The 17,378-nt window shown below is 44.0% G+C and overlaps 1 protein-coding gene across 1 annotated transcript in view; it reads left to right on the forward strand.

Annotated features, from left to right (window-relative positions):
- Positions 1–3,402: 3,402 nt before the first annotated feature.
- The window catches only part of LOC124719055 (synaptic vesicle glycoprotein 2A-like), a 75,135-nt gene continuing 61,159 nt past the window's right edge, over positions 3,403–17,378 (forward strand). The window contains exons 1-3 of the mRNA XM_047244725.1: positions 3,403–3,449; positions 5,532–5,642; positions 13,614–13,775. Of these exons, the coding sequence (XP_047100681.1) occupies positions 3,404–3,449; positions 5,532–5,642; positions 13,614–13,775 (319 nt within the window). The 5' untranslated portion in view covers position 3,403. The remainder of the gene's footprint in view (positions 3,450–5,531; positions 5,643–13,613; positions 13,776–17,378) is intronic.

A 17,378-nucleotide genomic window follows, 5' to 3' on the forward strand; every position in this document is an offset into this window, starting at 1 on the left:
GGAGAACTCTGGGAAAGCGTGGTTCGTCTGTCAAGGAGGCTGCATGTAAGAGGTTATCGGGATCTATTCTTGGGTAATGCTCGAATGTTAGGGATCCGTGCAAGTCGGATTAAAGGAAGACATCGAAGTAATTAAGAGGCGGGCTGCTAAATTTGTTACTGGTAGGTTTGAAAGACACGCAAGTGTTACGGCGATACTTCTGGAACTCATATGGGAATCTCTGAAAGGAAAGCAACGATCATTCCGGGAAGTGCTGTTGAGAAAATTAGAGAACCGGCATTTGAAGCTGACTGCCAAACGATTCTTCTGTCTCGGACAAACATTGCTCGCAAGGACCACAACGATAATATACCAGAAATTAGTGCTGATACGCAGACTAATAGAGAGTCGTTTTCCCCTTTGTCTGTTTGCGAGTGGGACAGAATAAAAATTACTAGTAGTGGTACGGGATACGCTCCGCCACGCGCCGTAAAGTGGGTTCCAGAGTATCAGTGTACATGTGAAGGGCTTATTTCAATGGTGATACAAGTCCATTACCTCCACTTTTCTGCCTATAATCCGTCTGAAATTAATGATTCAAACAAACAGAAAGAAAGGTTCATCTCTAGCAAGAAGCCATATGCTTGAATATTTCTGGTATCTCAACTGCAGATTTTTCAGCGCTCATTTAACTTTAGGACTCTGTATCTCAACACTGGACTCGCATTCGGGAGGACGACGGTTCAATCCGTGATTTCCCTAAATCATTCCAGACAAATGCCGGGATGGTTCCTCTGAAAGGGCACGGCCGACTTCCTTCGCCATCCTTCCGTAATCCGACGAGACCGATGACCACGCTGTCTGGTCTCCTTCCCCAAAACAACCAACCAACCATCTGTATCTCAAAATGAACAAAAATGGACTTGTACCACTATTGAAATAAGCCCTTCATGTAGATGTACGCTGAAGCGCTAAAGAAACTGGTTTAGGCATGCGTATTCAAATACAGAACTATGTAAAAAGAATACGGCGCTGTGGCCGGCAACTCCTATATAGGACAAGTGTCTGGCTCAGTTGTTAGTTACTGCTGCTACAGTGGCAGGTTATCAAGATTTAAGTGAGATGGAACGTGGTGTTATAGTCGTCGCACGAGTGATGGGACACAGCATCTCCGAGGTAACGATGAAGTGGGGATTTTCCGTAGACCATTTCACGAGTGTACCGTGAATATCGGGAATCCGGTCAAACATCAAATCTCCCACATCGCTGCGGCCGGAAAAAGATCCTGCAAGAACGGGGCAATCGACGACTGAAGAGAATCTTTCAATGTGACAGAAGTACAACCCTTCCGCAAATTGCTGTAGACATCAAAAATGGCTCTGAGCACTATGGGAGTTAACATCTGAGGTCATCAGTCCCCTAGAACTTAGAACTAATTAAACCTAACTAACCTAAGGGAATTAGATTAGGAAATGAGACACTTAAAGTAGTAAAGGAGTTTTGCTATTTGGGGAGCAAAATAACTGATGATGGTAGAAGTAGAGAGGATATAAAATATAGACTGGCAATGGAAAGGAAAGCGTTTCTGAAGAAGAGAAATTTGTTAACATCGAGTATAGATTTAAGTGTCAGGAAGTCATTTCTGAAAGTATTTGTGTGGAGTGTAGCCATGTATGGAAGTGAAACATGGACGGTAAATAGTTTGGACAAGAAGAGAATAGAAGCTTTCGAAATGTGGTGCTACAGAAGAATGCTGAAGATTAGATGGGTAGATCACATAACTAATGAGGAGGTACTGAATAGGATTGGGGAGAAGAGGAGTTTGTGGCACAACTTGACCAGAAGAAGGGATCGGTTGGTAGGACATGTTCTGAGGCATAAAAGGATCACCAATTTAGCATTGGAGGGCAGCGTGGAGGGTAAAAATCGTAGGGGGAGACCAAGAGATGAATACACTAAGCAGATTCAGAAGGATGTAGGTTGCAGTAGGTACTGGGAGAAGAAGAAGCTTGCACAGGATAGAGTAGCATGGAGAGCTGCATCAAACCAGTCTCAGGACTGAAGACCACAACAACAACAACAACCTAAGGACATCACCCACATCCATGCCCGAGGCAGGATTCGAACCTGCGACCGTAACAGTCGCGCGGTTCCGGACTAAAGCGCCTAGAACCGCTCGGCCACCACGGCCGGCGCTGCAGATATCAATACTGGGCCATGAACAAGTCTCAGCCTGCGAACCATTCAACGAAACATCATCGATATGGGCCTCCGGAGCCGAAGTCGACTCGTGTGCCCTTGACGACTGCACGACTCAAAGCTTAACGCCTCGCCTTGGCCCGTCAAGACTGACATTGGACTGTTGATGACTGGAAACATGTTGCCTGATCGGACGAGTTGAGTTTCAGATTGTATCGAGTGGATGGACGTGTACGGGTATGGAGACGATCTCATGAATCCACGAAGCCTGTATGTTACAGGGGACTGTTCGAGCTAGTGGAGGGTCTGTAATGATGTGGGGCGTGTGCAGTTACAGTAATATGGGACCCCTGATACGTCTAGATACGACTCTGGCAGGTGACACGTAGGTAAGCATCCTGTCTGATCACCTGCATCCATTCGTGTCCATTTTCCATTCCGACGGACTTGGGTAATTCCATCAGGACAACGCGACACCCTACGCGTCCAAAATTGCTACAGAGTGGCTCCAGAACACTCTTCTGAATTTAACCACTTCCGCTGGCCACCAAACTCCCCAGACGTGAACATGATTGAGCATATCTATGATGCCTTGCAACGTGCTGTTCAGAAGAGACCTCCACTCCCTCGTACTCTTACGGATTTATGGACAGCCCTGCAGGATTTATAGTCTCAGTTCCCTTCTGCACTACTGCAGGCATTAGTCGAGGCCGTGTTGCGTGCTCGTGGGGGCCCTGCATGATGTTAGGCAGGTGTACCAGTTTCTTTGGCTCTTCAGTGTAGAGCACTAATGAACTGTGGTGGTCATTCTATCTGTCACACAGAACTACAATTCTAATCGTTCACATGTCTAGTGAGGCGTGTCAGTGTACGAAGTCACGCTGACATCCGCCCGTCTCATCTGGCTGCTTTGCCTTTTTGGCCAGGCAGCGTACAGCGGTCCGCGTGTTGCACTCACGATGACTAGACAGATACTCGGTGTACGAGGTGAGGTGCTGAGGCGTACAGCTGACTGCGTCACGGGTCACGGGAAGATATCGTCCTTCCCCAGGGTGGTGCGTTCGGACGCATGTATTTTCGCGCTTATCAGAGGATCCGCCGGCTTTGCTGGGTGTATAAAGGGCGGCTGCCGTCGCGGCAAAAACACTCGAGAGAGGAGGCGTAGACCGAGAAGACGGCAACGGCGACCAAGGCGACGGCGGCGGCGGCGGCGGCAGCGGTGGCCATGGGGGCAGTGGTGGCGGCGGCGGCGGCGGGGGCGGACGCGGCAGGTCAGTCGCTCGGCTCCACACGCGCTGCCCACGCGGCCAAGTGCTGCAAACGGCCAGTCTTCCGAGTACAGCACTGCTGCAGGCGCTTTCATTTTGTCTCGATGGGAACCAGGTTGCGGTTGTAACTTAACAACTTGAGAGAATAATTCGGCTGAACCAAACATAATACACCATGATCATAAACTGAGGTGACCTAAGTCATGAAGTAGCGATACGCACACATACAGATGGCGGTAGTGTCGTGTACACAAGGTATAAAAGGGCAGTGCATTGGCGGAGCTGTCGTTTGTACTCAGGTGGTTCGTGTGAAAAGGCTTCCGACGTGATTATGGCCGCACGACGTGGATTAACACCCTTTGAACGAGGAATAGTAGCTGGAGCTAGACGCATCATTACGGAATTGATTGTTTCGAGACCAACAGTGTCAAGAGTGTGCCGATAATACCACATTTCAGACATTACCTGTCACCAAGGGCCATCACTTAACGACCGAGAGCAGCGGCATTTCCGTAGATTTGAGAGTGCTGACAGACTAGCAACACTGCATGAAATAACCGCAGAGATCAGTGTGGAACGTACGACAAACGTATCCATTAGGTCAGTGGGGCGAAATCTGGCGTCAGTGGGATATGGCACACGCGAATGGATTTGCTAACAGTGTCCTACAGGATAAGTTCGTCGTACGTCTCACATTCATTTCTATGGTTATTTCATACTGTGGTGGTTCAAATGGCTCTAACCATTATGGGACTTAACATCTGAGGCCATCAGTCCCCTAGACTTAGAACTACGTAAACCTAAGGACATCACACACATGCATGCCCGAGACAGGATTCGAACCTGCGACCGTAGCAGCCACGTGGTTCCGGACTGAAGCGCCTAGAACAGCTCGGCCACCGCGGCCGGCTGCATTCTGTGTTGCTTGTCTGTTAGCACTGACAACTAAACGCAAACGCCAATGCTCTCGGTTGTATTGCCCGTGGTGAAAGTTAATGCCTAAAATTTGCTATTCTCAACACGCTCTTGGCGCTTTAGATGTACCGGGTGATCAAAAAGTCAGTATAAAGTTGAAAATTTAATAAACCACGGAATAATGTAGATAGAGAGGTAAAAATTGACACACATGCTTGGAATGACATGGGGTTTTATTAGAACAAAAAAAACACCCCATATTGCTAGACCCGTGAAAGATCTCTTGCGCGCGTCGTTTGGTGATGATCGTGTGCTCAGCCGCCACTTTCGTCATGCTTGGCCTCTCAGGTCCCCAGACCTCAGTCCGTGCGATTATTGGCTTTGGGGTTACCTGAAGTCGCAAGTGTATCGTGATCGACCGATATCTCTAGGAATGCTGAAAAACAACATCCGACGCCTATGCCTCACCATAACTCCGGACATGCTTTACAGTGCTGTTCACAACAATATTCCTCGACTACAGCTATTGTTGAGGAATGATGGTGGACATATTGAGCATTTCCTGTAAAGAACATCATCTTTGCTTTGTCTTACTTTGTTATGCTAATTATTGTTATTCTGATAAGATGAAGTGCCATCTGTTGGACATTTTTTAAACGTTTGTATTTTTTTGGTTCTGATAAAACCCCATGTCATTCAAAGCATGTCTGTCAATTTGTACCTCTCTATCTACATTATTCCGTGATTTATTCAGTTTTCAAATTTATACTGACTTTTTGATCACCAAGTATGTGTATGTGCATACCGCTATCCCATGTGCGTTGTCATTTCAGTGTATATGTAACTGTATTTACAAATTCTGTAACTGAAAACTATGTACCCACTGTTGCAAGCAGTAAGCAATAGTCTATTTCTTGCCGCAGCTTTGTAATAATTCTAGCTGCATTACAACATCTTTCAAAATAATTACATACTGTTAACAGGGCCACTAATAACCTGTTTTTGAAGCAAATTACGTAAAACTAATGTCAAGTACGAGAACATGAGCCCCCAGCGTCACGATAGTCGTGATACTGTTTATATAAGGGACGCAGTGCTGGCCTTCTGTACATCTGCAATACTGCATCCTTTGCTGTTGATCATGTGGTCCTTATTTCAATTCACGTGCAGGTATGAAGAGCGGCGAGAATGGCTTCTGTATGGAGAAGGAACTCGAGGCGAACGGTGCAGGAGGAAGAGGTGGCATCGCCACACCGTTTGACGAGGCCGTCGCCATGACAGGTAAGTGAGGAGGCCCTCCTACCAAATCACCTGTAAACACATCTCGTTGTCTCTAATGCAATAGGCGTAAGGTTTTTACTCTAGCATTGCTCTTGTGTCCCTAAATTTATTTATTGGCTTTCGATGCGTATCCGTAAAGTCACCTCAAAAGTAGAATGTCAGTTATAACAATACGAACGTCAGCACAACAGAAAACCCAGTCCCCGTGCAGAGAAAATATCCGACCCGGCCGGAAATCGAACCCGGGCCCCTTTGGTTAGCAGTCTGCCTCGCTGGTTGCTCGTGTTCCTCAGTTCGAAGACCGGTCTCCGTGCTGCTAGTTTCTCCACCTCTGCTTCTGCCGCAACCTACTTCCATTTCAAGCTGCTAATCGTATTCAAGCCTTGCTCTTCTACAATTTTTACTTCTCCCGCCCCCTAACACACTTCCCTCCAATAGTAAACTGACAATACTGTCATATCGCAGAATGTGTCCTGTCAACCGATCACTTCTTTTAGTCGAGCTGCGTCCATAAATTTCTTTTCTCCCCATTTCTACTCAGCAGTTTCTCATTGATTGCCTTATCTACCCATCTAATTTTCAGAATTCTTCTGTAGCAGAAAATATTTTCTGATTCTTAAATTAGTATTCGATGTTAACAAACTTCTCTTCTTCAGAAACGCTTTTTTTGCCATTGCCAGTCCAAATTTTGTAATCTTCTTTAATTCGACCACCGTCAGTTTTTTTCCCCGAATAGCAAAACTCATCTACTACTTTTAGTGTCTCGTTTCCTTATCTAATTCCCACAGCACAGCCTAACTTAATTCGAATACATTCTATTATTCTCGATTTACTTTTCCTGATGTTCATCTCACACTCACTTTTCAGAAAACTATCCATTCTGTTCAGTTGCTCTTCCGAGTCGTTTACTGTCTCTGACAGAATAGCAATGTCATCAGCAAATTCAAAATTATTATTTTTTCTTCCATAACTTTAATTCTCTTTCGAAATTTCTATTCGATTTCCTTTAGTGCTTGCTCCGCGTGTAGACTGAATAACGTGGAAGTTACGCTACAATCATGTCTCAGTCCCTTCTCAACGACTGTCCTTCGACCCCTGTAGCTGTCGTCTGGTTCCTGTATGAGTTGAAAATAACCTTTCGTTCTCCGTGATTTATCTCTGAAACCTTCCCAATTGTAAAGAGCGTATTCCAGTCAATATTGTCAGAAGCTTTCTCTCCAAGTCTGTAAACGTAGGTTTGCCTTTCTCTAACCTGATAAGACGTAGGGTCAGTACTGCCTCGCGCGTTCACACATTTCTCTGCCATCTAAACTGGTCATCCTCAAGATCGTATTCAACGTTTTTCGATTGTCCCGTAAATAATCCGTGTCAGTATATTCGAATCAAGACTTATTAAACTGATATTTCGGTTATATTCGCAACCGTCAGCACATCACTTCTTTGCAATTGGAATTATTACATCCTTCTTGAAGACTGGCGGTATTTCGCCTGTCTCATACATCCTGCACGCAAAGTGCCCAACGCTTCCTGTGAAACTACGAAACTCGCAACAACGTCTGTTTCTTTCCGTTTCTCCAGGTCCCACCTGCTTCAACTTCCAAATACCCACATCCCGTTTTTTTTTTCAATTTTAATCTGGAGTTCATAATCAATGAATTTTGGCCAGTGTCCATATCTGTACCTGTCTTCCTGTTAAGAATCTGGCTTGTGAAACTCTGCCTTTCCATTACACGTATCACCTACCTGAAACTTTCTGGTGTCTCCAGTTCTGTTCCCTACATATAACCCATTTCTTGTGCATATTCAGATATGTGTACCTGTACTTTTCGACCTCTACAGCTCTATCTACTACTACTACTATCACACTGTCCCTTCTCCTGACATCTCTGCTGAGGCTCTCCCATCAGCTTCCTTTCCGGTTTTCCCATAGTCTGTGCTTCATTAATGCACTGCTCCAAACGCACGTTCTCATAAATTTCTTCCTCATATTATGACCTACATTTGACACAAGCATACTTCTTCCAGCGAAGAACACTCTCTCTGCCTTTGCTAATCTACTTGAAATACCTTCCTTATTTCGCTCATCATGCATTATATTGTTTCTAAGTTAGCAGAATTCCTTCATTTTATCTACATTGTAGTCCCTTTCATTGGTCACTCGAATGCCCAACTTAATTTCAATATTCCTCTGTAAGCACCACATTTCAACAGCTTCTGTTCTTCCTTTGTGCGCAATGTATCTCGTCTGCTATCACTTCCATATAATTCTACACTCCACACAAATACTTCCCGTAAATCATTCGTAACACTTAACTACATAACCGATGTACACACAACTCCGTTTCTTCAGAAAACCTTTATTCTTTGTTATCTGTTTAAATTTCGCGTCATCTACACTTTTCTTTATGAGTAAATTTCTTACCCCAGTACGAAAACATGTCTACTACGTCAAGTATCTCATTTCCTAGTCTAATTTCCTCGGCATTACCTAACTTACACTCCAGTACCCAAATTTTACTTTCGGTGACGTTTATCCGACAACCTCTTTGAGTCTCAAATGAACTTCCAAATATGGTTGCGTTTTCAAGGAGCCTCAACATAGGATCCAAGAGTTGATTGGAAAAGTATGGCGCGACGGGAGCTAGAGAAAATTCCGAGTCAAACAAACTTATACTGAACAAGTGAGATAAATGTCGGCGGAAGGTAAGAAGTAGAAGTGCGTTAAAAGTAAACACATTAATTAAAGCGGTCAGTAGAAGTCGTAATAGCAAGTTACCTCAGATTCTAGTGGCTCAAGTGTTTAACATTAACAATAGCATGAGTATATTGAGACATGCTCATTGTCTCTGAAAAACTACTACAAGCTACATCCGTTCGAACGTGCTTGTTATATTGAAGCCTTCGTCTTCCTCAATAACTTCGTCCCCCCCCCCCCCTCCCCATTCTTCCTTTCATCACCAAAGCCACTATTCCTTCTTGTCTCAAGAGGTTTCCAATGAACCGATCGCCTTTTTAGTCGAGTCAAATATTTCATTTTTACCCAATTCGATGCAATACCTCCTCGTTCACTATTCAGTCCACTTCCGTAATTTTTTATCAGTTGCAAAAAAAAAAAAAATCTTTCTGTTCTCTTCTTGTGTGTACGACTTATCGTCGCCGTTTCACTTTCCTTAAAGGGCTACAATAGAAACAACCGTTTACAGCCGCGCTGAGTGGCCGCGCGGTTTGAGGCGCCATGTCACGAATTGCACGGCCCTCTCCCGCCGGAGGTTCGAGTCCTTCCTCGGGCTTGGGTGTGTGTGTTGTCCTTAGCATAAGTCATTTTAAGTATTGTGTAAGCCTAGGGACCGATGACCTCAGGAGTTTGGTCCCTTAGGAATTCACACACAATTGAACAATCATTCTTCACACCCACCATTCGGTAATAGAAATGGAAAAGGGGGCAGTAAATTGTGATAACAGAAGTACCCCCCGGCACACACCATGAATGATTTGGCTTGTAGATTGTAGATGTAGATGCTGATATGAAAAGGAACAATCGTATCGGCTCAGTCGTAGGTAAGGTACATGGCACTGACAGGGTACTGGCAGTCTACAAACGAGATTGCTTACAAACACTGGTTCCAACCATTGTAGAGTGCTGCTCAGGTGTGAGGGACCCGTACCAAATAGGACGAGCAGCGGATATTGGAGCAGACACACGGGAGAGAGCATCACAGAAATGCTGAGAAACTTGAATTGGCAGACCCTATAAGGCAGACAGCAAATATGCCGCGAAAGCTTACATACAAACTTTCTACATCTACATGATTACCTTGTAATTCAAAGTGCCTGGCGGATGGTTCATCGAACAACCTTCAAGTTATGTCTCTACCATTCCACTATCGAACGGCACGCGTGTAAAACGCACAATTAAATCTTTCCGTGCGAGCTCTGATTTATTTTATTCAGATGGTTCAAATGGCTCTGAGCACTATGGGACTTAACTGCTGAGGTCATCAGTCCCCTAGAACTTAGAACTACTTAAACCTAACTAACCTAAGGACATCACACACATCCATGCCCGAAGCAGGATTCGAACCTGCGACCGTAGCAGTCGCTCGGTTCCAGACTGTAGCGCCTAGAACCGCTCGGCCACTCCGGCCGGCCATTTATTTTATTACAATGATCATTTCTCCCTATGTAGGTGTGCTCCAACAAAATATTTTCACACTTTGAGGAGAAAGTTGGTGATTTAAATATCATGAGAAGTTCCTGCCGCCCCAATTCGTGTATCATATACGTGTACTCCTCGCCTTCTTTGAAATTTTTCGATGTTCTTCGTCAATCCTATCGGAAGCGGATCCCACACCGCACTGCAGTACTGCAGAAGAGGGGGATAAACTAAGTATAAGCAGTGTCTTTAGCAGACCTGTTACATTATGTTAGTGTTCTGCCAATAAACTGCAGTCTTTAGTTTGCTTTCCCCACAATATTATCTATGTGATCCTTCAAAGTTAGTTATTCGTAATTGTAATCCCAAAGTACAGGACGTCAGTTATTGAACTATATGAAATAAAATCGTCATAACTTCTGAGCGGTTTGCGTTAGGGCGTTCAAACTACACGATTGGCCGCGAGACATGATAGGAATTAGTATGGCCGTATGGTTTGGTTTAGCGACGAAGCCCACCCTAATTTGAACGACTTCGTCAATAAGCAAAATTGGCGAGTTTGTGGGACTGAGAATCCGCATTTCGCTGTCGAGAAATCTCTTCACCCTCAACTGGTGATTGTATGGGGTGCAATGTCCAGTCACAGAATAATCGGTGCGATATTCCTCGATGGTACGGTGACTACCGAACAGGTTTTGAAAGATGATTTTATCACCATTATCCGAGGAGACCTTGATTTCGACAAAATGTGGTTCATGCAAGACGGAACTCTATCTCATCGAAGCAGGAGAGTGTTTGATGTCCTGGAGGAGCACTTTGGGGACCGCATTCTGGCTCAGGGCTACGCAAAGAGTCGCCGTATTCTGCGGATCTGAACGCATGCGACTAGTTCTTTGTGGGGCTATATTAAAGATAAGGTGTACAGCATTAACCCCAAAACCATTGCTGATTTGAACACAGACATTCAGTAGGTCATCGACAGCATCGATGTTCCGACACTTCAGCGGGTCATGCAGAATTTTGCTATTCATCTGCACCACATCGTGGCCAGTAATGGCAGACACAGCGAACATGTCAGAACCTAGATCCGAATATCTGTAGTGACGTTAGCATGTTGAATAACTTCTGTGCACACCGTAGTTTGTAACTACTTTCCTTTTTTTCATAAAGTTTAATGATTGTCATCATGTATTTAGTTGAATTGAGAGCCTTTAGATTTGTGCGATTTACCGTGTAACCATTATTTAGCGGATTCCTTTTAGTACTCATGTGGATGACCTCACACTTTTCATTATTTACAGTCATTTGTCACTTTTCGCACAGTACAGATATCTTGTCTAAATAATTTTTCAATTCCAAGTTTGTTTGTGTGAAAAGAAGTGTACGACGAAATAGTTGTATCAAGTGACAGAAGAACGACAGGCCACCACAAAAAAGAGTGACAAACACGTTGAACAGTGTGTTGATGGCGAAATCACAAAGATGGGAATGTAGAACAGTGATAAAAGTGGTATGCGACCTCCAGACCATATGTGAGGAAACGCAGATCAGAAAATAGTAAGTAATTACATTTTTACACAAAATCGTGAAGTGAACTGTTCGATAATCTGTAACTAACAAAACTGTATCATTATAGATCCCACTGATGATGCCTTAAAACAGTAGAAGGCGAAACGCGTATGGATTAAATAAAGTAACTAGCAGCAGGAAAAGGCAGTTGGATTTGCAAAACAAGTATTTTGCAATTCGTTTCCATCATCTGAAGAGTTTACAAGACGGCAAATGACAGCATCATCTGCAAACAATCTAAGAGAGCTGCTGAGATTGTCTCCTCAGTCGTTTACGTAGGTCAGGAACCTCAGAGGGCCAGCACGCCGGACATTGCTTCTGTTTTACTCAATGACTTTGCGTCAGTTATTACGAACTGTGACCTCTCTGACAGGAAATCACGAACACAGTCACAGAACTCAGATGACATTCCATAGGCACGCAATCTGATTAGAAGTCGCTCGTCAGGAATGGTGTCAGAAACCTTCTGGATATCTAAAAGCCGGCCTGTGTGACCGAGCGGTTCTAGGCGCTTCAGTCTGGAACCGCGCGACCGCCACGGTCGCTGGTTCGAATCCTTCCTCGGGCATGGATGTGTGTGATGTCCTTAGGTTAGTTAAGTTTAAGTAGTTCTAAGTTCTAGGGGACTGAAGACCTCAGATGTTAAGTCCCATAGTGCTCAGAGCCATTTGAACCAGATCTAAAAATGTGAAATCAGTTTGATATTCCCTGCCGATAGCACTCATTACTTCGTAAGAACAAAGAGATAGTTGTGTTTCACAAGAAGGATATTTTCTGAATCTGTGTTCGCTTTTTGTTAATAAATCGTTTTCTTCGAGGTAAATCATAATCTCCGAACACAGTATACGTTCCAAAATCCGACTGCAAATCGATATTAGTAATATAGGTCCGTAATTCAGCGTATTACACCTATTTCCTTTCTTGGGTATTTCTTAGGTATTTAAGAACCAATATTAAGGGAAGAATTCAGAGATATTGTACATCCCATCGCTCCTTCACAATGAGAAAATGAGCCTATCAATTGAAGACATAAGGTCTGAAAATGAGTCCTTGATAGTATTTTGGCACTTTATCTTACAGGTCCGTCTTGATCATACAAACTTTTATACATCACTATTACCGGTTTAGGCTACTGCCGTCGTCAGAACATAAAATATTCTGATGCAGTATCAACGTCAAATTAAACATGTTTGTATATGAAGATAGTAACTCTTCTCCAAAGAACAGATACCATTGATGACCATGCAGCTTCTCTAGAATAATTAATTGAAACCCTCAACTGCCGACAGGTGTTGTTGATATACCTCGATGTGTGCTCCGACCGGGACTCGAACCGGGATCTCCTGCTCACATCGCAGACGCTCTGTCCATCTGAGCTACCGAGAACACACATGAACAGGTACTATCTTCTTATACATAGTTAAAGGCTACCCAGCCATTGACCTTCGTCTGTGCGAATGCGCACAGGTTGCCCGGACTCTTACGAGAATCGTCACCTCAGTTGGTGCGAGTAATGAGTGGATGGGCAAATATCTATTAGGAACATTATGTATGTAGATTGTGGACAGTTGGGAATGTGGGTCTCACGGGAAGCGTGCAAGGGGTAAGTCCTCCCAGTCACTCTGTTCATCTATGTCCTCGGTGGCTCACATGGATAGAAAGCGTCTGCCATGTAAGCAGGAGATCCCGGGTTCGAGTCCCGGTCGGGGCACACATTAGCAGCTGTCCCCATCGAGGTAAACATATTTAGTTTGACAATGATACTATGTTTCATAATCTGAGGATGGCGGTACACGAAATTGGTAATAGTGATGTGTAAGATAAAGTGAAAATCAGCATACCACAGCCTGCACGGAGACGTTTAACCTGTGAATCCCCGTCTAGCTCCATGCGTGATTGGATTGGGGAGAAACCCAAACATTTGATGCCATAGCAAGTGCCCTCTCACATGCACTTCACACTGTTTTGCAAAATCTCCATGTAGATGTTGATCCTCAGGTACAATGAAATCGGGAATGTGTGTCGAGGGTCGAGGAGGGGGTGGGAGGGGGGGATGTAAAAACTCTCTAGGGAGACGAAAATGCAGGCAACAGTAGTTAGGGAGGCAGGGAGAACGTTGCACAGGATAGAGTGGAGGCCCGCACCAGACCAGTGACAACACCAGAGACACCGAGACGACGAAGGCAGAGGCAGAATGCTCCACGTGTATGTGTGTGTGTGTGTGTGTGTGTGTGTGTGTTGTGTTGCAGGTTCGGGCAAGTTCCACTGGGTGCTGCTGACGGTGTGCGGCCTGTGCCTGGTCGCCATGTGCTTCGAGGTGCTGGGCATCGCCTACGTCACGCCGGCGGTGCTCTGCGACTTCGACATGACGTCATTCGAGAAGGGCTTCCTCAGCGGAACCATCAACATAGGTCAGTGTCACCTGAGATGGACACGTTCCCCTTTTTTAACCTGTCCGTGCTCGTCCGTTAGCCAGGCAGGCAAACTGCCGCACGTTATCGGCCAAACGGGCAGGCTGCTTTCCTCCCGTCCAAACCAAGCTGTGTCCAACCCGAGCAGGCTACAGGAGTCCAGCCAGCCTGTCCGTCTTCCCTTTGTGCTACGCTACGTACGTAGCAGTTTATTCTATACTCGTTACGATAACACTGTGAGTAGGGTTCGAATTATATGTATTCATTTTGGGTCATTGTAGACCAAAAAATGGTGGATTTTATTTGTACTTTTTATTTCCTTTTCGGCGTAATTTGAGCTTTTTTATTTGTATCGATGTGAATGTAGAGTAGGAATTAAAATGCATGGAAAAGAAATAAAAGAGGTTTGCCGAAGACATTGTAATTCTCTCAAAGACAGCAAAGGAGCTGGAAGAGCAGTTCAATGGGATGGACAGTGTCTTGAAAAGAGGATATAAAATGAACATCAACAAAAGCAGAACGAGGACACTGGAATGTAGTCGAATTAAATCAGGGGGGAATTAGATTAGCAAATGAGACATTTAGAGTAGTAGATGAGTTTTTCTATCTGGGAAGTAAGATAACTGATGATGGTTGAAGTAGAGAGGATATAAAATGTAGACTGGTTATGGCAAGGAAAGCGTTTCTCAAGAAGACAAATTTGTTAACATCGAGTGTCAAGCAGTCTTTTCTGAAAGTATTGGTATGAAGTGTAGCTATGTATGGAAGTGAAACATGGACGACAAACAACTTGGACAAAAGGAGAATAGAAGCTTTCGAAATGTGGTGATACAGAAGAATACTGAAGATTAGATGGGTAGATCACGTAACTAATCAGGAGGTACTGAATAGAATTTGGGAGACAAGAAATTCGTGGCACAGCTTGAACAAAAGAAGGGGTTTTGTTGATACGACACATTCTGAGACATTAAGGGATCACGAGTTTAGTATTATAGGAAAGGTGTTTAAAAACTGTTGAGGGAGACCAAGAGATGAATACAGTAAGCAGATTCAGGAGGATGTAGGTTGCAGTAATTACTCGGAGATGGTGAGTGTTGCACAGGACGGAGTAGCATGGAGAGCTGTACCACACCGGTGTTCGGACTGAAGACTATAACAACAACAACAAGAATCAATGTGAACGGTTTTCTCAGCAACTTCGTTCTTCTTCCGACTAGTGCTCACTATCATCTCACCTTCAATAGATGCTTTCTGTAATAAGCAGAACCATCTCTAACAGTTGACATCCTTTGCACTTAAGAACTTGGAAGATGTCTATTATACTACGTAGCCAACTACAGTATCATTTGGAAGTCAATTTTCAGTTACCTTAGTATGTTCCAGCCAAAAATGACCGCAGGTATATCAATGTTAATTACTTTTTGCAGGAGGTCTACTGCGGGTTCCCTGAATTCATTCTAAGTGGCCAAAATTGTTCACCGTATATTGCCCAAATGTATCTTAGCAAACACAAAGTTCGTTTTTCATATTATGTTAGTGTAAAAAGCACATGTCTGTAAGAAGAAGCTTTCCTTGCGCTCTAAGCTTTCTTCGTACTCCGTTGCACACCGCCAGAATGTGGTTTTTAATATCCACAGATCCATATATTTTCCTACTACAGTCAATGTGTGCCCCCCACTTAGAAAGCCTGTACAGAACTAAATGTAGAAAGCCTTTCTACATTTCTACACGGTTGTCAGCCACTAAGTGTTGTTTGTCCTCTTTCAAAATATTTCTGGAGTTAGTAAACAGCTGGACAAATTTACAAACATCAGACATACTCGAAGTTCCCAAATAAGTATTTACTAACTTTTTATACAATTTGCACTGCGAGATATCTACCGCTAAAACTGCCTCATAGACACACAACTTTTCCTCTGCTAGACCTGGGCCCTGCTTCCTGATTATCATGTTGCTGTTGTTGTGGTCTTCAGTCTAGAGACTGGTTTGATGCAGCTCTCCATGCTGTTCCCCAATTCTTAGTTTCTCCTCCATTTGCTTTAAGTATGGCTTGTTCATTTTGCTGTTGCCATTGTTACGCTAGCTGACCTGCAGTGAAGCCACCTACGCAGACATACAGCTGGCTATCTTGTAACCAGTTTGCACTGATAGCACAACCCGTTGCCAGCGGACTGAACCGGTCTCCTGAACCTTGCGCGGCTGGCGCTAACCCAGCCTGGCTTGCTTTAACCAATGTGCCTCAGTACACAAAACGGACTCACCTGTCTCCGTCGTGGCAAGCTGAGCTTCCTTAATGGTTGCGGTGGGGATAGGGACAGGCAAGCTGGCTGGAGAATTTTTACACCTACACGCCAGAGAGCTGCAATTTCAATCTGCCAACCTGTGGGTGATACAATTTACTGATGTGGTTGCTGCATTGTACTATTTCCTGACAAAATCAACAAGCACAAAGTAGTCATACGAGGAGGCGTGTCAATACAGCCACAGATCACACAGATCGCACATGACATCACTATACGGAAGCTAACGTCTCGATCAGCTGACCGGCTCTGAATCCATTCCCAGGCGACTTCTGAAATTTTGTTCGATTTACCTCTACCTTCATTTACTAATTTCAGGAAAGATCGTTAGTTGCACTGATCCTATAATACAAGTTCAATTAAGGTAAGCTGCTCAATTACTTGTTTGCAGTTGTATTACCAATAGAACATACTTATAATCTTAGTCATCATAGCTGGATTTAAATGCCTTACTACTGAATCATTCGCTTACGAAAACGACAACATCTCTTCAAGTTTTGTGTCCGTTTCGGAAACAATGGCTCCATCTCTAGTAGATGTGCGAAGAAGGGCAAGCCAAAAATGGGAAGCTACTTAATATTTCTCCATTCCATAGAGTGCTTTAAAAGGCTATGTAGACCGCAGTCATGGTGACAAAGACGACGTGAACATTGGCAAAATGGGAAGATCGTTTGTCCTTGAGAGTGGCTTCTAAGTTAATTTCATAAACCAAATAAAGGAAATAGGGTTCGGCCCAACGTTACAACGTTAACTGTATAACCCACTAACTAGAGCTGCAAAATAAAAGTGCTTGGGTTCAACATTGTTTTCGTCTGCGAAGGTTCCACGAAAGTTGTCAGTCCATAGTCCATCGATTCACCTGATGCTACGGTATTTGTATGTAATATTTGCGCAAATGTTAGTGACGATGACACCGATGCTGAAATTCAATGAAAAATGCCTTAAGTGAATTTTAGCAATGCAAAGGAAAATTATCCCAGAATTAAAAATATTATCGCGAAGTTTACGATATAGTGTCACAGAATTACGTGCGCTATAACGAAATTAGTTGCATGGCCACCTTATTTACTGCATTTTATAACCTCAACATTTTTTCATTCCTTAAATCTTCTTCATCATGGATTATTAGAGAAATGTATTGGTCTCTTACACTTAAAATATACACTATATGATCCTGAAAATGACTTACAAGTTCGTGGCGCCCTCTATCGGTAATGCTGGAATCCAGTACAGTGTTGGCACATCCTTAGCATTGATGACAGCTTTCACTCTCGCAGATATACGTTCAATCAGGTGCTGGAAG

This window comes from Schistocerca piceifrons, chromosome 10, assembly GCF_021461385.2.
Source record: "Schistocerca piceifrons isolate TAMUIC-IGC-003096 chromosome 10, iqSchPice1.1, whole genome shotgun sequence".
Lineage (NCBI taxonomy): Eukaryota > Metazoa > Arthropoda > Insecta > Orthoptera > Acrididae > Schistocerca > Schistocerca piceifrons.